The sequence below is a fragment of the Embiotoca jacksoni genome, unplaced genomic scaffold (genome assembly GCF_022577435.1).
Source record: "Embiotoca jacksoni isolate LCO1_2020_lvr unplaced genomic scaffold, fEmbJac1.0.p SCAF_20, whole genome shotgun sequence".
NCBI classification, from domain to species: domain Eukaryota; kingdom Metazoa; phylum Chordata; class Actinopteri; family Embiotocidae; genus Embiotoca; species Embiotoca jacksoni.
Genome location: NW_027185341.1, coordinates 7,465,989 through 7,485,329, shown reverse-complemented (window position 1 = coordinate 7,485,329; position 19,341 = coordinate 7,465,989). Strand labels below are relative to the sequence as shown.

General features: G+C 43.3%; 1 protein-coding gene across 5 annotated transcripts; it reads right to left on the bottom strand.

The window, feature by feature from the left end:
* Positions 1-134: 134 nt before the first annotated feature.
* kctd17 (potassium channel tetramerization domain containing 17) lies at positions 135-18,683 on the bottom strand. Of its 5 annotated transcripts, none has more exons than XM_069156051.1 (7): positions 18,223-18,683; positions 8,645-8,753; positions 8,147-8,238; positions 7,244-7,390; positions 6,067-6,192; positions 5,397-5,532; positions 135-3,781 (listed from the first exon to the last, which is right to left on the bottom strand). In XM_069156051.1, the coding sequence occupies exons 1-6, from the start codon at positions 18,577-18,579 to the stop codon at positions 5,437-5,439; spliced, it is 927 nt and encodes a 308-aa protein (XP_069012152.1). In that variant the 5' UTR covers positions 18,580-18,683; the 3' UTR covers positions 135-3,781; positions 5,397-5,436. The 5 variants fall into 5 exon arrangements, with proteins under 5 accessions (XP_069012152.1, XP_069012154.1, XP_069012153.1 ...); XM_069156053.1 differs by having other exon boundaries at positions 7,292-7,390; XM_069156052.1 differs by having other exon boundaries at positions 7,244-7,387.
* Between the last annotated feature and the right edge of the window lie 658 nt (positions 18,684-19,341).

Sequence of the window (19,341 nt, the reverse complement as noted above, 5' to 3'; positions counted from 1 at the left end):
AGATGACTTTTTTAATGGACATCTTGTGCATCTAATGTCACTTTTGCAGGTTTTCCAAACATGTCAACCACGAGAGGTTAAACTGAGTTCAGGGAGTAAACGGTCTGTGCTCAAACACTGAAACAAAACAAGACTTTAAAATCTGTATCTTAAACCAAAAGACACATTTTTAATTTTTTGTTGACAATGGTGACATTCATTTACATGAAAAAAAGAGCCTCGCCCTCTGTCACGTTATTGAACATGTTTGATGTTCAGCTCCTGATGAGATACAATTCAATGAAATTTAAAACACAGCGTTTGTTGAAGCCTGTACAGGATCGTCTGAGGTGTTACATTTCATGTGTCACATTGTTTTATGTTTACAGACAGAGTACAGCGAGGCTCTACGAACAGCAGGTGACAAACTCCAGCATCAGAGAGAAATGGTTTCCATACATATTTGCCTGATAGATATTTGTTGTTGTTGTTGTTGTTTTTTTGCACAGAATAATGACAGCTAGGTAAGACTTTTACACATCAAATACTTTGGAGAAAACACACGCTCACAAGTAGTGCACAAATAAAATAAATGAAGTGTGGATCCAGAAAACCAAACGAGGTAACCGGACATGCAAGTGGAGGAAAACTCTCAACTTTATTATCAGAGTAACGCTTGTTTAACAGCATTATATGACCTACGACTAAAACCGAGCGTATTCAGTAAACCTGGTGAGACTTATAGACACACGTTTTTAGATCATCATCAAACTAATATAACACAAAAGCTAGTTTTCGAGTAGAAAAAAGCAAAAGTCACCCAAATATGACCCCACAAAACTAAAAAAAAAAAAAAAAATCTTCTTAGTGTCACATTAAAAAAAAAAAAAAAAACACCTTGAGAATAAATTAAACAAAGTACAAAATCAATTTTAAAAAGGTGTTACATTTTATACAAAACAGCTTCAACTCCTACATGCAGCTGCTAACTTTCTTTATCTCGACTTAAACACCCTCTCGGAGCAAATACACCAAAAAATTTTTACATAAATAACAAACCTGAACTGTGAGATTGTAAACTATCCATTCTTTGACTAAAATATTAATACAACTTAAAAAAATATATAAATGCATGTAATAACACCCATGATAATTTTTGACATGTTGGTCTTCTGACATGTCGGTTTTGCTGCTTGAACTCAAGGCACTGAATGATCCAAGTTCAAAAGAGCAATAAAAAAAACAATAACTCTTTGTCCACTTTGCTATTATCACTGTAATGATTATCATATGCATGTTGATTAATTGGAGCTAAACTAGTAACATTTAATGTGTTTTGCTAAGATCCTAAAGGTCCAGAATATCTCTTTAACACTAAAAATGGACGAGACACTTTTGTCCTACACACACGCAAACACCCAATATTGTATTTGCAGCCTTTTTTTTTCTTTCAGATTTAATTATCAAAATGTCGGCAAAAAAAAAGTCGCCAAACATGATCTTAAATTGTCGATTGTCTCACATTGTTACTCCAGCTGCTTCTTTATTGCCCGTTTGAAACAGCCCGAGTGTACTTGTGTGTTTGCGGGTCAGTCGGGTTACACAGGAGCCGAACGGCAGCAGGTTCAGACTTAAGCTGCCGACGCTGAACACGCTGCAGTCGTCTCGGGCAGAAATAATCTCTGCGGGTTGTGGTAAACTTCGCTGGGCAGAGTCGAGGAACTGTAGCGTTCAGGGTTGGAAAGATCTGGTGATATTTTAGATTTTTAATCTTTAAACCAACAAAATCCATAAAAAGACTAAAACCAGCAAAGATTTTATTCTATTCTATGAAATGTCAGTTAATCTGTAGCTGAAAATAGACTCCAGTGAATCCACTATTTACTCTACTGTTGTGGTTATTTAAACCTCCATGAAACGACTGGAAAGAGAGTCAGTGTCTCTTCTATCTATATATTTTCTGTTGTATTTGACTAACTGTTGTCCGATTAAGCTACAACATGACGCTGGACTACTGTAGACATATTCTAAATGTGTATTTACATGTTTTATTACTGAACTGAACACCCTGTTGTTTTGAACTGATGTGTAACCCTTTACGGTCCACCGTTCAACGAGTACTTTTCCCATCCAGTAAATGTGCTGTCGAAACCTTTGAGAGGTTTGTTTGCTGAATAACTCCAAGAAATTTAGTCTTTTATTATCAAAAGTCGATTCATGTGCCACATGCTTACGCGGGGATTTAAAATCTGACCTGTGGTGCAATTTTAACAATAGAGGTTGTTAAAAGTTATGTGCCATGTCAGTCACTGTTTCTTAATTATTTTTTTTCAGTCACACCTCTGCAGCGCAGCAAATCTGCCCACTGTGAGTTGACAGTTTCAGAGCTGTTCTTTACTTGAACAAAGAATACATAACCTGACTCTCCTGTCTTCTCGTTTAAATCGGCCTTCCTTCCTCTACCCTTCTTCTTTTTTGAACTTTTCCCAACTGTGCTGCTGCACCGCCACAAGGTGATGCAGGTGTGTCTCGGCACACAGCAGGGTGTTGATGCAGGGACAACATGTGGAGCAGTGTGTGTTTCTGTCCGTGTGGTGTCCACGCTGGCTGCCCTTACTTTGAGCTCTGTTGGACAGTTTTTGGTGACCTTTGTAAGCTCCAGCAAACACGTGTTGAAGTGACACCGTGTCTGTCAGTTTAAAGCGAAGGTCTCCAACCTTTTTTCTTCCAAGAGCTACTCGTATCATTTATTCACATAGCTGAGCTCCAACCGAACCGACTGAATAAGCTCTTTTTAATGTGAGCAATAACAAATTGATGGGGGCGAGATGTCGGTGAATTTGATTGGATAGAAATTTAAACACATTTAACAAGCGACTCCGTGGTATCAAATTTCCGTACATATTGTTCGAACGTTCAGTGAGCTACTCAGAAACGTGTAACGAGCAGCAGGTCTGGGATTTAAAGTCAACCAAACCAAACAATGGCTAAGCTGACATATAATATGATGAGATCAAACCAGATGCACCCGTGAACACACAGAGCAACAAAGAAGCTGAAAGAGCTGAAGGTGGACTGACTCGCGGATGAGGCCACGAACGCACGTTTAAACTACCATTAATATTTACTACAAGTTTAACAACCACGTGAAGTTCTGGCTGAAATCTTTTTCAGTGAACAGTTAGTGGGATCACTGTGGCTGTTTTTTTTTTTTTAAATTTTTCCATGAATGTCATACTTGAGTGCAAAATAAATGGGGAGACTACAGGGGAAAGTTTGGGGAAGAAACGTGTCCATCACCGGGACGATGGCAGATAACTGATCAATGCCTCGTTAAGAAATGTAATGATCCAACACCGTCAGATCATAGTGACACAGTAACAGCTCCTCACGGGGTAACCAAGACGAGATCTGTGCTGTTCAGGCAGATTCATATTCGCTGCCATGTTATGGGGCTTTAGCACCTTGGTTCAGCCAGCTTTAATATGGATCTTTGGTTATGGTTTACTAAGCTCCACTACTGCCCTTTGGCAACACAACGCACACGGACACGTGATCATTTCTAAGAACTGAGTTGGACTGAATAGTTTTGGATGATATTGCTGCGACTCACTGTGATATCTAGGTGCCTTTTGGTCATTCGCTAACTGGCATGGTGTCAAAGAACTGGTCATGATGCTACAAAGGTTTGGATGGCGGTCCATTGACGCGACACGCAGTTGCACCGCGCACAGACTGTCATAAGCCTAGAGAAAATAAAGTCTTGCCGTTTCTACATCCGGGAACCGTGGATCTGGAAAAGCTGTGAAAAGATAAACAATAACAGATGTCAGGGATTCCATCTAATCTGGAATGATTTCATACAATCTAAGCTCTGTAATGGTGGTGATGATGATGATGATGATGATGATGATGATGATGAATATGGCGAGAGAATGACTGTAAATGACTTAACTGACAAGCATAATGACTGTGGACACCAACAAACCATACACAGATATCTTGAGCACTGATCTTGAAGTGTGTGTGTGAGTGTGTGTGCCCCTGTGACATTTACTTCATTTTATGTGTGTAAATGTCGTATCACGTGGTGGGTAATACTGTGTGTGATTTTTACATCGACACCGCACGTATGCACACAGACTGAGAAGGACATCTATCGCTACTGCTGCACTGAAAGGTCAGGGATATTCCATGTCACAGCATTGGTAATGAGAGCCCGTAGAGATGCAGCGCCTGATCAATAGCTGGAAGGTTTTGTCGGGTCGCTGTCGGGCCACACTGAGCACGCGCACACACACACACACACACACACACACACACACACACACACACACACACACACACACACACACACCCCGGGCGGTGGAGGACATTAGGACAAGCAGTGCTTTTGGTTTTATATATTTCTGTCTGAGGAAACAGAGGAAACATTTTCAGCAGTGGGATGAGACTTTTTTTTTTTTACAACTATATTTACTGACTTTGCATCCAAACATGTTCTACTTCTAGTAAAGAAAGTAGGTTACATCCCAGCAGCTTCTTCTAACAGATGCTGGCCATCTTCTTCTGACGCCTGCTGTAAAACAGGACGACGGAGGGGAAGATGGTGGCGGTTGGAGCGTAGTGTGGTTTATTTGCAGAGATTTTCAGCAGACAGCATCAGGACTGGAGATTTTTTAATTAAATAATGATGAGAATTTTCCAGCAAATACTGTCATCTTCAGGGCTGAGTGATAATTCAACAGCCCAATTCACATACTTCGGATTATATTTCTTATATTCCTCATTAAAGGGTGATGATAACAAAATTCTAGGTAGCTGCCAGAGTCCTGTGTGATTGGCCCGAGTAAAGACACAAACATCTTTACCACCATATAGCTGTTCATAAAAAATAATCTGTTGCCTGAGAATTTCTTTTCTGAATTAGCTTTCATTAAACGGAGAACAGAACTTTTGTTTCCCCTTTCTGCCAGTCAGAGTAATCCTCTCACTGTTGCGTCTGTAAAATGATGGATAAATGAAATTAAACAAATTGATACCCTGCGAAATGACTTGTTTTACTATTCGATAACATTTGAAAAGTCTAAAAGAGCAACACGATTGATTTATTTTATCCCCGTTAGCATAGAGCTAAACCAGAAATCAGCTAACTTGGCAGTGTGGGAATGTCTCATCAGACACCAGATTTAAAACCTTCGTAAAAGAGGTTTGTCAAGCGGTGACAGTCTTTATCAGCATGTTCAAATGAAACAGAAGGGCAGCTTAGAGGTCATACTCAATGCTGTGCCATGACACACCCTGCATTTCTGTAGACATCACACACTTACACACACACACACACACACACACACTAAAATCTACCAGATCTACCCACTAGCACATCTTTTTTTTGTTGTTGTTTTTTTTGTCCTCACCCATTCCAGCCTCTCTTTGGAACAAAGAAACATGACTCCCTCATTCTCTAAGCCACTCATTTGGTGTGGTATCTCTCCCTCCCTCCTCCTCCTCCTCCTCCTCCTTCGCTGCTTCCTCCGCTTGCATCTCTGCCGGCTTCATTCAGCATGAAGGAAGGAGGGGGAAAACACAAAAGAAAAAAAAAGAAAAACAAACGAGACAGAAAACGACAAAAATGAACACAATGATGAGTGTCAGTGAGTGGACAGTGAGAAGTTGAGAGGTAAATACAGAGACAAGATATATTTCAATATATCCATATGAGAGAGGAAGGAAACAGAGTGAGACAGAGAGACGCTCGATCACAGCAGGGAAAGAGAGGCAGAGCTGTGTGAATGATGGAGTGAATGTGTTTGTGAATGACATTTCGAGGCGAGTGACATTTGGAGCTTTCAGTGGAGATCGCCGGATCAAAGCGCGCTCCCATCCACTTCAAACGAGAGGCGATACCTCGCTCCTCTCACACATACTGCGACACGACAGAAATACGCACATACATGACGAGGAAAGGACCACGCACCGACACACAGCACAATCCTGCAGAGTCTTTGAACATTCATTGTGTGTGTGTGTGTGTGTGTGTGTGTGTGTGTGTGTGTGTGTGTGTGTGTGAAAAAAACAGAGATTCACCTTGGTTTTGTGGCTCTGCTTTGTAGCCAGCCCGGATCCAGGTGTGTGGAGCTCCTTGGAGACGACGCACAGAAACTCGGCCTGGTCTTCTGTTCCGTAGCTGTACGACGAGCCGATGTTCACCATCTAGAAAAACCAGGAGCGAGACACAGACGCGGAGAGATGTACAGGGGAGACAAAGAGGCAGAGTGAGCGTCGGGAGCAGAGACGTGGCAGCAGACAGAAAGTGACCCCAAACTACAGCAAAGGGAAGAACATCAGGCTCATGCATCTGGGAGAGGACAGCTTTCTATTAAACAGCAGTGGACTCAACGAGTACTCGTGGGAACAGCAAAAAAATAACTGTGGGTCAGCTTCTGCCTGAAAATGTGTGCAGCATGCAGTGGAGTGGGGTGCCGAAGCAGAGGTGTGGGAGAGGGGGCGGGGCGGGGCCTTATTGTGATTTTTCTTTTAGGCTACAGAGTGGACAAGCTGATCAATTTAACTCCATGAGGCTCTTAGTTGGAGTGTCACTTTGGGAGAGAGCGTTAAATCGATCACAGAAAGGCACTCTGGCCTTCTTCTTAAAAGATAATGGCAACAGCTAAAGACTTTGTCTCATTACTGACATTAGGATCAATATAATCAATATCTGGTCTTGATGCTTAGTAGTTGCGAGCTCTCTGCTTCTGAAACTGAGTAATCAGCTGGTGACCTATTGATCATGTTGCTCTCATTGTGAACACACCCTTTGTGTTGGTAGTTTTTTTTTTTTTTTTATCTTGTTGTAGCAGATCCAAAAGGAACATTTAATGGATTTAGTGGTTCTTTAATGTAGTGATTTAGACCCAGAACAAAAGGCAGAACAATTAAGTGATTACTCAGGGCTGTAACCCAAAACAAACCCGACTATTGTGCTTCCTTTTTGTGCTGTACAATTGCAAGTTATGGATTCAGTGGTCTGCAGCAGCCCGACCTCTTTATGTATTCAGAAGAACAGAAATTTAAGGTTAGACTTACTGGGACTACCTGAGATTAAAGCTCTTAAGGTCAATGAATCGAGATTTGTCTATGGGGATAACCTATTTTCTGATATAAAGTTGTTATTTTTGGGGGTGCGGACAGCAGGGCTCAGGTCAGGGCCAAAGGGGGAGGGGGTCAAGATTGAAGGGTCAGCAGCAGCGTGAGTCCAACCCACAGTCCAGAGCAGTCCGGTGCGGGGCTTTCTGCAGGCACGCACGCTGACCTGCTCAAACTTCCAGCCGTCCGACATGGTGGAGACCATCTGGGTTAGCTCCTCCTCCTGACACTGCAACACCCGGTAGACGTGCTTGGGGGGCACCTGCTGGGGAGACAGAGAGATGGGGGTGGGGGTGGGGTTAAGGACACAGGAAGAGACAAAGACAGTCAAAACTTTGCTAGATTGAATAAAACAAAGAAAACTCAACTATAATGTGAACTGTTCAACTTACAAAAACAAAAAGAAACGCTAATATGTTGCACTCATGCTATATACTGTAACTGTGAGTGTGTGGAGGATAAAAAGCCCTAAAAACAACACCCCGGTCTCTCACTGACCGGACCCTGTTTGGCCAGTGAACCCTTACAGCGCTGATGTGGCGGGCAGCAAGAAAAGAGAAAAGAGATAGCAACACAGGCCATTTTGTATTTTCAGATTTTTGCAGCATATTTAACCCGAGGCAAACACAAGCAGAGAGTCCAGTGAAGTACAGTAGAACGCCAGGAGAGTGGGAGTATGTTGGAGAGCGCAGAGGGATTATGTAAGCGTGAGTGCAACCATCCCGAGAGGAGAAAAGAGGAACGAGAAGGCTGACATACAGCAGAGGGTTCTTTAGAGAAGCACTGAACTCAAAGGAAATGAACTGGGAGTCAGACCGTATTGTAATATCTAGTACAGTGCTGGCTACACAGAGCTGGTGGATGTAATATGGTGTCACAATATCAGTAGTTACACTGTGATAGAAACAATGGTATTTGTTTGTATTTGGGAGTTTTCTTTCAAAATGAAGTAACAGAGGAGACTTTTTATAGAGCTCAGAGTAGCACCAAACAAAAACACGTTGCCAGGTTGTGTGTTTACCTGCGTGGCTTTGGAGTCCCTCTCCACGATCCTCTCCTTGATCAGTTTGATCAGTGGGGTGATGTTGTAAAACTCAGCCTCTTCCAGGACACCTTGGAACAAAACAAACACACAACTCAGCTGCTGCAGTCGACCCTGAGTTCATGTCAAATGGATATGATATCATGATGTGCTGTAAAAGTTTACAGAGTTATGGTGGATGTTTTCATTTCAACCGCCTGTTTGCTGCTTCAAAGTCGCCCTCCGCTCAGAAATATGTTTTATCTTCTTGTTCTTTAAGTTGAATGTTTGAGTTTCTGTTGAATGTGCAAAATGTTTCTCTGCGCCCAATGAAAAACACTTTTTAGGTATATATGTACATATACAGTAGTAAAGCAATGTAAGAAGAGAAATGACATCACGTGAAACAGTCCAGAGAATCCTCTCAGATGTCCTTATTTCTATCAGCCCAACAAACAGGACAAACTCAGTAGAGTTTAGAGTCAAAGCGTGCGAGACCTTCTTCAGCGAGCTCCTTGTTGTAGACCAGTTTGCCATGCCGCAGGTAGTTGAGGATGGGGCCGAAGTAGGTGGGGTCTCTGTCAATCACGTAGGCTCCTGTCTCATCCTGTTACAGAGGACGAACCACAGACAGAAAGAACACAGTCCGTTATACGGTTATCACATGAACACCGTGTATCGTCAGGACCACAGTAGGCCTCGACGTGTTTAAACTTTGGACTATAGAACATGTATTGACCTGTATTAGGGCGGTATTCTCTGCAATGCTGTTTTATTATGAAAAGTAACCTGTTGCGGAAACTCAAGACAACTTTTTGTGGTCACGTGTGACTTAATGCACAACTTTTTCACGTGTGTAACAGTTATTTCTCGCATACGAATTTGGTTGCTTTATTTGTCTTCCTTAAGAAAAGGACTTATTTAATACACAGTCTGGTGTATTTTTGGGCACAAAAGCTCAATAGCTGGAGAAAAACCTGCCCACTCTGCAATGTGTGTGTACAAAGATAACAGGGCTACCAGAAGTCCAACAGAAAAGAAACCTTTCACAACGCTGACCATGAAAAGTTCAGCCCGCTGTTTGCCGTTCCTTTCAGAGCTTCCTGTAACAACGGCCTCTTGCAGAAACGCTCCGAGGAGACGACGGCGACTGTTGTGCTCACACGTGTGTCGACAGCCTGCTTCTCTCCCACCTCCGGGCTACTTCTGCCAAGCCTGCCTGTTATGTCATGACTGCTGCCCCTCCAACATATACACACATCCTCACCCCCTCCTCTGCTCTTCCTCGTGATGACTGCTCGGAGCGCCGCCCTCCCTTTTAGAGCTGAATTTGCAAAAGAGACACCGCTCGAGAAACTCGCACAAAAACACGGGTGCCTGAAGGAGATTCGAGGAGAAGGATACGGCGGGGGGAAGAAGAGGATGAGCTTTTGGGAACTGTAGGAAAAGGGAAGTTAAAGAACATCGTTGTCATTGTGTGTCATTAACAAATGTTTCAGTGGGTTTCCTCCGTACAGGGAGATCAGGCAGACAGATAGACGTGCGTTACATTATATGAAGACAAATTTACATCTATTTTGATTATGAGTTTGAAAACCGGCTCTCTGACTCACAGGGTACGCTCGCTGCTTCCTGTCAACGACATGTCAAAACAAGAACATGCCTGAAGATACTGAATAATGAAAGGTGAAAAAGTAATCTGCAAAAACATAACACGATCTGAGCGATGAAGCCCTCGTACTTCAAACTGGGATCTCGTATTGAGACATCGGGGAACAGAGCGTGGCCTTATGTAGCTTTAACTAAACACCAGCATGTAACTGATGGCATATACATCAATATTTTGGCATCCATATATGGATCGGAAAAGACAGATAATACCCAGATTTAAACAAGAAGTTGTTCACCATGATGAAGAGAACCTGCTTCACGTGACTGATTCTTCGACTGCTTACTGAAGCGGTAAAATACAACTTTGGCCTTTTGGCAGCATCTTGTGCAGATGCAGCATTATATCTTTTATGAGTAGCTGCTGCACAAGCAAAATACAGCTCGCCATAACTGGACTATTTATGACCTTCTATTATTTGATTATTACCTGATCTCAAATATTGAATCCACACAAAGGCTTGCCTACATTGTTCACAGAAAAACACCCATGTATCTGATATTCCTGCTCCGGTTGGTGTGCTTTTGTAAAAAGGGCTTTTTCGCCCACGCACTTCTTTCTCTACTGATGTGAACCTGGTCAAATCAAAGCTGAAACTTTATTGTAGTATCCATATTTTCAAACTGAATGAGCTGACGCACGAGTAAAAAGTAACATGATTACTGTACAATCGTGCAACTGGACAATAAGCAAACAATATTTCTTACAGCCCGTTTCCAGCTCGGGTCGTCTGTCTCGTTCGTCCTCACTTCCTGCACATGGAGAGGCTATTAGATTACTGTTAGGCCTGGCTTGTGGAGGTGGCTTCTTAACCCCCTCTCCCCCCCACAGCCACCGATAATGTGTTTGCTAGGAGAGGCCTAAAGGAAAAGGCCTTTTGTGCTTTGACTGGTTGTAAAATCAGGCAGATTGGGGGTTGATTGCACTGATGTCTCCTCCTCAATGGTGACTTGTTACCGGTGGTTCTCCCTCTGAACACTCCTGCAGCACCACCGACCTCGGTCTTTCTATCTCAAGGAGCTGGAGGATGTAGCACGAGCTCTTTCTGAGTTATAACTCAAATCTTAACTAAAGGGAGAGCACTAAATTTTACCAGGCTGCACCGCACAAACTACCTCAGTTGAAATACGAAGAGAACATGATGATGTAAACAGATTTTTTTTTTTTAAATGTCTGTTACTAAAACTGCCTTTTCACAGCTTAGTATTACTATGACTAAAACTAATGTAGCATTGTTGTGCTTCATTTCTGTTGCATCTAATTTGTGGAGCATTTTTTTGAACTGGTTGAATAACATCAGTGACACCGACTCGTTATTATAAGGATCTTATTTTCTCTCTAAAAGACAATTCTGATTATGTGGATGTTAAAAATGTCTATTCTTCGAGTTTTTCAAATCTCACTGTGACCTGGTGATGGGGACAAGGAGGCTTATTGTATTTCAGTGTGATAGATGGTGCGCTGCTGTCTGCCCAATCTTCATGCAGTAAATGACTTTGTCACTCACACTCATCTCTTCAAATCCAGACAATCGTCCGATGAGCCGTTCCCACAGTGAGACACGAAATAAATTCAATGAACTAGGACAGCGACAAACACACCGAGACGGATTCAGACTGTACAGCAGCCTGCGGGATGGCGATGTAGCTCGGTGAAGGATGGATCGGAGAGGGAAAAGAGAAACGGGCAAGGCGGGAGGAATCCTGGGAGAGACATTAAAATCAACAGAGGACAGAAGACGAAAATGGTCGGAGAAACAGCAGAACAAATAACTTCCTATTACAAATGAAGGGGAGACACAGTTAGAGACCAAATAAGCAACAGGGAAAACAGAGGGACACTGTCAAGACATGGAGGATGAGGACATGTGTGTTTTTTATGTCTGTGTGTGACTGAGAGACAAAGAGGGAGATAGAGACAGAATGGAGGGATGTGACGACCAAGAGGATTCCTGTAAACACAGTGTGTGTGTCTGCACTGAAAAATCACAGTGATTAGAGCGTGGAAGGGCTGAGACTGCAGCAGAGCATAGACAGAGGCACACACACACACACACACACACACACACACACACACACACACACACACACACACACACACACACACACACACACACCATCCTAAACGAGCAGAGCTGCAGTGGAGGACAGACCGACGCCTCATCAACGTGACTTGACTTGACAGTGTGGGCATGACAACGGTGGGGAGAAGCTTTCTGAATGTGTCAGAGCCACAGTTTCTCTCTCTCTCTCTCTCTCTCTCACACACACACACACACACACACACACACACACACACACACACACACACACAGACACACAGACACACACACACACTCTGTAGTTATTCATTCTGACAGACGCATTTGCAGCCGCACTACATTTACTCTTGAAAAATATGATCACCAATTATGTATCTGCAACATACGGTGTTGAATGCACCCTCCAAGCCTCTCCTCGTCGCCCTCTTCTCCTTCTCTCGTCGTCTCTGCACCACAGATTGCACAATAATGCAACATACTAATATCCAATGTGCGAAAAGAACTCTGGAGTACACGGGCGACTTGTTTGGGAAGCTTTCTGATGCATCAGGGAATCTCTTCATCTCTAGACAGATCCCTTAAATTCCCCTTTTTTACATTTACTAATGTATAATGCATCTCATACAAGTACGATGGCATCATGCACATATTCTACATCTGCTTGTTGCAACAGTTTACAACATGTTAACAGTCATGTTGTAGGATTACGACACCAATCACTATTGAGCCGGTAAAGATGTCCCCATGTATTTATAGTTCTTTGGCCGTTTCCACATTCAGTTTGTAACTAAAGTGTGTTCACAGCACAATACTGTCAACTGCTGAAAGGACAGGGACACTAGCTGGTGAGTTAATGGTTTACAGAACATTTGTTCAGGGAAATAAGATGTGACTTCACAACATCACGTCAGCAACAACCAAGAGCCAAACCAAAGCCTTGTTAACAAAACCCACACACAAGATACACACACATGAAATCTGCTGCCTGTTCGAGCATCTGTTAACAGCCACCGACTGATACTGGAAAAATGTAAAACTGCAAGATGTTACGTTTTTTTTTGGCATTTAATTTTACCAGTCGTTGCGCTCAAATCCTGCGAGTGCTGTAAATATTTACCGGACAAGAGGCGGATTTCAGAGAAACCAGGGCGGATGTTCAATTTTCTGTTCGAGTCACTGTGACATCGACCCTTCAAACTCAATAAATCAATACTCGGTCGATCCAGGCTTGACGTACGCTTGTAAAGTTGTGGCACGACAACCACGCTGGCATTTTCTGCCTTTTGTTGAGGATCAAGACAAATGTTTGGAAAACCTGAAGTTACACTAAAGCCCGTTAAATTATTTTCCGTACGAATGTTTTCTAAAAACAAAAGTCAAATCCAACAGAGAGGGATGTTAAATCGGTGGTAATTCATGCAATATTCAGAGACTAGACTGTTGGTCTGTTACAGCGTGACGATGACATACGCATACGTTGTGATGCACATATTTATATACTGCTCAGTCTTGTAACTGATCTAACGGAGGGGGGCAGGAGTTGTGAGAAAACGCTCGATGTATGTGCGATTTCAAATTAGGGATCAGCCTAATTTAGCATCCGATCGCAGATGGTCTGGCTGAACCACTGATTCGTCAGCGCTGGTGACATTTTTGATGTGGGAGGCATCAAAGCGGCTCCACGCTGAGAAAAACATCCAGTTTCGTGGGCCTCCGCTCCTTGCTGGGGGAACGAAACAGCTTTGTGGATTATAAAGTGGATTTTTCTCCCGAGTCCCAACCTGTTTTAGCTCTACAATCTGTATTGATTTAATTCTCTAAGTAAACAACAAGGCGTTTAAGGAAATAGGAACTGTCGCAACATTTCACCGAGCAAGCTTACACTGTGCCCCCAAACTAACTTATGTATCCTGATGCTGACAAAATAACAAGTTTACACAACTCTTAAATAAAAATCTTGTCTCCAGCATTGTTCTAAAGGTTACTCGTCCCAAGCCAGCGTCTCATATAAGACATCTCGCAGCACAGATAAAGTGATAATGCGAGTCCAGGCATGTAGGAAAGACAATTAATACAGGCAGGACCCCTCATGGTATTTAACATAAATCAAACCACTGATCATCACTAATAGAATCATGTGGTTGCATCAGATAACATCATCTCGGTATCAAAGCTAAATCTTTAGCTACATAATGTAATTGGCTCTAGACGGCTAGAGGTCAGATTAGGTTGCATTAGGTTTGAGTCTTTGAGGGGGGGCAGGGCCGCTGAGGGCAACGTAATCTCATTAAAATAGTGACATGCAGACACACTGTCCGTGTCTGCGGAGGACCCCTGAGCAGAGACACGCTAACACCGGCGAGTTAGAGGGCGACTCCGGCACAGATGAAATCAGCCTCTCTCCTGAGTGAAGGAAGGAAACACAGGTTGGACCGCAGTGAACTGTGAGATTCAGCCTCAGACTGCTCTGTGTACTAAACAACCCCAGCAGAGGCTGGTGTCAGCCGGGTGTCTGCCGGGCAACACGGTACGCTGGCACAATGGGCCCCTTCAAAGACACCTCCCTGTTCGCTTCATACGTTTCCTCGTCTAATTATTGGACAGCAATTTCAGTGTCTTTAATTAATTGTTTCCCGAATTTCCTTTCTACAAAGGGAACATTGCAAAGGTAGGGTTTCACTCGGGAGAGTTTAGCAGAGATCCTGACACATCTGGTCTGGTGATCCATGTAGTTGCTGCTCCAGCAGCCATTATAAAACCTCTATTACCCTGAAGATTTATGTTTCCTTACATAAAAGTGCATTCATTTAATTCAACCTATGATTTTTGCTGGAGTTGGCTCTGAATTCAGGTGAAGAGGCGCACCACTGAGGGGAACCCTGCGTAGCTATTACCTGTACAGGTGTGATGTTTGTAGTCGGCCTCTGCCAGACTGTTACTCACAGCTCCAGTTTTCTTCACTGTGATCATAGCTGAGGAGCTCTGTTCACACTCATGTTTTCTCAGCCACTGTGAGGGGGCGACCAATCAGTGAGCATCGTCAGTGGTTCAGTGCAAAGTCGAGTGTTTTTTTTTTTCTAGATGTAGTTACTGCTTCAATGGTTTCAAGATTAACCCGAGGTCTACGCCCAGTAGGATCCAACAGCTACACCAGGCTGTGATGTTTGCAGTCAGCTGATGCAACAATATGAGCCAAATATTGGTTGGTCGCTAATATTAACTTTCACATGTCAACACAAGTTTTAATCCTCTGGAGGAATAAACAGCACTTGAAGAAGACACAGGAAGTTCCACATATGTCGACTTTTTAGAAAATGGTAGATTCACGAATCAGACTTTTTTGTTTCTGACCTCCTTTGCGCCCAATCTGTTGTATCTGTCCTGTTTGTTTGCTCTCAGCTGTTAAGATGAGTGTGTTACTGATTCAAAGGTTAATATGTCCTGTAAGGTTTCAGAGCTCCTTGTAATTTTTCATGTAATTAACAGTTAAACATTATTTAACCAACTCACCAGAGTGAGTGAGCTGCAGGGAGCGAGGATGAGGAGGGGACAGGATAGGACAGGACAGGACAGGACAGGACAGGACAGGACAGGACAGGACAGGACAGGACAGGACAGAGGACGGAGGAAGGTGTAGGCGTGTGTTTTGTATGTGTGTGTGAGGCACAGCGAGGACCGGTGTGTGTCTTCAGGCAGTGCAGAGGGAGCTCCTATCAGGTCATGGCTGAAGGTCACACAGGAATTTATTTTTTCCCCGCGGTGCAGCAGGGGAACAGTCATCATTGCTGTGCAGCAAAAAAAACAACAACAACCTCCTATCTCCAATCCTGCTGGTTGTTTCTGGTTTTACTGCCTCTGGCTGAAGGACTACCTGCTCCTCTGATCCAGCGGAAATTCTTCTGCAAGCCACAAGCATGTGACTCTGTCTGAAACCCTCTGCTGGATAACTTCTACAACACACAGCGGTGAAATGAACACAAAGCCGATTCGGGTTTGGGAATATGACGCTATTTACTGAGAGATGATATAAATTCAGGTATCAGGTATTCAGTTGGTGGTGGTATAAGGCAATGTGGGAAACCACTGAGCAGGACTCAGCATTGATGAGTTTCTATTGTGAAATGTGACAAAGTCGTGTCATTTGTCTGGTATTTGATTTTAAGCCATAACCACAAAATGATCTTTCACAATATTTTTTAAAAATTGCAACTAACAATCATTTTCCAAATCAATCAAACTACATATGAATTTCTAAATAATAATTTGGTACATAAAATACCAGCAAGAAGTTTCCATTAGCCTGTTAGTCAAAAGAAAGACATAAACCTCTCGTTGTGTGTTGAGTCTACGACCACCACAGCCGGTGGAGGTGCTGGTGGACGAGGAGACGATATCTACAACACTTACTCGCTATTATATCCGTTTAGGATGCGTATTTGCGTCATCCCAAGACGGGCGGTGAAAGAAAAAGATTCATTTTCTGTTGCCACCTGATTCAACCAGCTCAGTGAAATGACCCATAGACGATGTCAGCGAAGTTATGAGAAATCGTGCAAAGAGTGTGATCGTTAAGAGGCGGGTAAAGGGTGACGTCGAACATGATCTGAAACATGTAAGTAGCCTCACGTTACCCACCGAGCACGGCTGCTCCAGATCGCTTTATGGGCTGCTGACGGGCAACTTGTGCACGATGTTTACAACATAACACTCTCTTGCACCAAAGAATATATATTCAAATCATTCACGTCAACACTTTCTGTCATTTCATGATGTGAACAATAGCTGCAGCTCCACATTTAAAAAGCTAATTATCAATATCTCTCCGGTGTGCTGCTGGGCTTTGGACGTTCACCATATAACTGTATCGTCAGTGGTTAGCATTTGGTCAAAGGTCTCTATTAAATACCACACACACACACACACACACACACACACACACACACACACACACACACACACACACACACACACACACACACCCTATTTCCTGTCAGCTCTCTGCTGTGCTACCAAACAAAGACACTCTATGTTACTGATACTGCAAGATGGCCAAAATACTTCATATATATTGATAGTGGTATAAAATGACCTCCACCGTCTGGCATTTTATCCACATCATCCCCTCTGACAACTAATTATTCCTACAGTTGCTGAAGGAGATTATTATTATTTTTATTTTATTACCTGACAGCAACAAAATGCCAACTTCCTGTAGGCTACAGGCTGAGGAAGACCTCCCCCCCCCTCCCCCTCCACCCCATCCCCCTCTCCTGTCTCCCTCTGTCACACACATGCATATCAAAGGCGGTGGGATAATAGAAAATCTGCATCATTTATTAGTCCTTCCAGCCCTCACAGTGCGGTCGCTCTACATGTGACTGGGTAGATGCATAATACAGCCCCGTCTCTCTCTCTCTCTCTATAAGATACCAGCTGTACAGCTACCGACTGTGGGCTCGCTGCAGAAGAGGAGGCACGTGTTCTTCCATCTGACCCAGGCTACGTTCACCACAAAATGATGCATAGACACACACAGACGAAAAGGAGAGAGTGAGGCAGCTTTATGCCGCACAAATATCAACTCTGTAAATCTATCACTGCGGTACTAAAGAGTTCCTTTTATGGCCACTGTCAGACCTGAGGAGATAAAATATAGAATAATATTCTGCCGAGCCAATTTTTTTTTTTTTTTTTTTTTTTTTTTTTTTTTTTTTTTAGCCAATCCCCTTTTGTCAGGTTGGACATTTAACACGCCTTTCATACCACGGCAGTGCCTGTTACAACATATCAAACAGATCAGACATAACTTTTTTCACAGCAACAGTTTATAAGCTTTGTTTTTACCAGTGCATGATGGCAGATAGAGCATTTTTAAATCAACGTTAATAGCCCAATTTTATGTGAAAACACATATTTCAGTCAAATACCTGGCCTCCAAACACACACACACACACTATATAATGTACTATAAATCTATATCAAAACAAACTTGAGCTCCCTGTCAGGTAATAACAATGTAAAGAAGGGATGGAAATGACACCAGTGTGGTTGTGAATATCAACATAAACTCACTAATAGTTTACTATTAGTATTACTAATTAGTCATTACTATTAGTAATACTAATAGTAAGAAACTAAGAGTCTCTGTTGTAAAGTGTTGTTGTAGTTTTTCCATCTAAAACCCTCATTTCCACGGTGATAACCAACAATGTGATCAAACTCGACATGCCTTCAGGTCCGTTTCAGCTCGTTAATAAACCACGTGCCGCAGGCGCGTGCTGACCTCCCGTTAAAAACAAAGTAACGGTTATTTCCCGCCAGTTAAGTAAACGACCGCCGGGATTAAAGCGCCCCGAGCGGGCTCACCGTGTCTGAGTGCAGGTCCTGCTGCTGGCACAGCCGGTACAGGAACGAAGTTTGCTCCTTGAGGAGGGTCTGCCGCGTCGTGAGGAACACGGTCCCGCCAACGTTCAGCCGGACCCACTTCCCGTTGTTCCCCCCGTTGGGGTTGATGACCGAGCCGTTGCCGATGCTCTGCGGCGCCGTGCCGCCGGATTCGGTCGCGCTGGCGGTGGCGGAGGTCGCGGTCTCTCCCGCCTCGCTGTCTTTGTTGTTATTGTTGTTGTTGTTGTTGCTGTTGCTGTTGTGATGGTGGCGTCCGTGGTGCGTCGACAGCGCAGCGACGTCCGCCGGTTCCCGCCGGTCCTCTGCTGCCGTTGCCATTTGGGAAAAGCCGCTGGACACGAAGTAAAAGCGAGCGAGGACGTCCGGTCCGTCCTTGACTGTTGCCTCGGCGTTATCTCTCCGTTACCGACCGCGCACGCTCCGCCCCAGAACTGCACGAGCTCCAAGATCAGCTGAGTCAAGGTACAGAAAGTTAGATATACTACATCCGGGAAATACTTTAAAAAAGAAAAGAAGAAGCTGTCCTATACATTTCTGCCATATCTGAGGCAGACTGTAAATAAAAGTTGTTGTTCAACAACAACAACAACAACAAAGATGGAAAGAAAATGGTCTCACGTGCGCTTTTAAAATGTACGTTTTTATGAGGGCTGTGTTCACCTTCTTGGGACATTAATGAGTGGTGGGCCATTCATTCTCTGAGCACTGTGTGCATTTATTTGTATATGGGCCTGCACCGTGCAAGCAGAAGATAAACAGAAATGATAAAGCCCCCCAAAACTACATCTTAACTTAAGGTTCCTAAATGGAGCGGTCCATATCATTTTAATAAACAAATCAGCAATTAATCAAATAATCAAATACCTGGAGCCCCATAATGATCAGGAGCAACAGAGCAGAAGTTGCTCACTTTGCCGGCTTGGCAATCCAGTTCAGGGTATTGCTGGATATTTAGTAAGGCTGTACCTGTTTTACGTGGGGCCTTTCTGCAACAAATCTGATTAATCTTGGAAGACTAAAGTACTAAAGTAAGGTTGAAGTTGAGTTGGTTTCTGTATTAAATCCATAGAATTAACCGAG

Coding starts and splice junctions, on each gene's coding strand:
- kctd17 (XM_069156051.1), bottom strand. CDS start 18,579: ATGGCAACGGCAGCAGAGGACCGGCGGGAACCGGCGGACGTCGCTGCG. Junction 8,239..8,644: donor CAAGGAGCTCGCTGAAGAAG/GTCTCGCACGCT, acceptor TTTTGTTCCAAG/GTGTCCTGGAAGAGGCTGAG. Junction 7,391..8,146: donor GGGACTCCAAAGCCACGCAG/GTAAACACACAA, acceptor CTGTCTCCCCAG/CAGGTGCCCCCCAAGCACGT.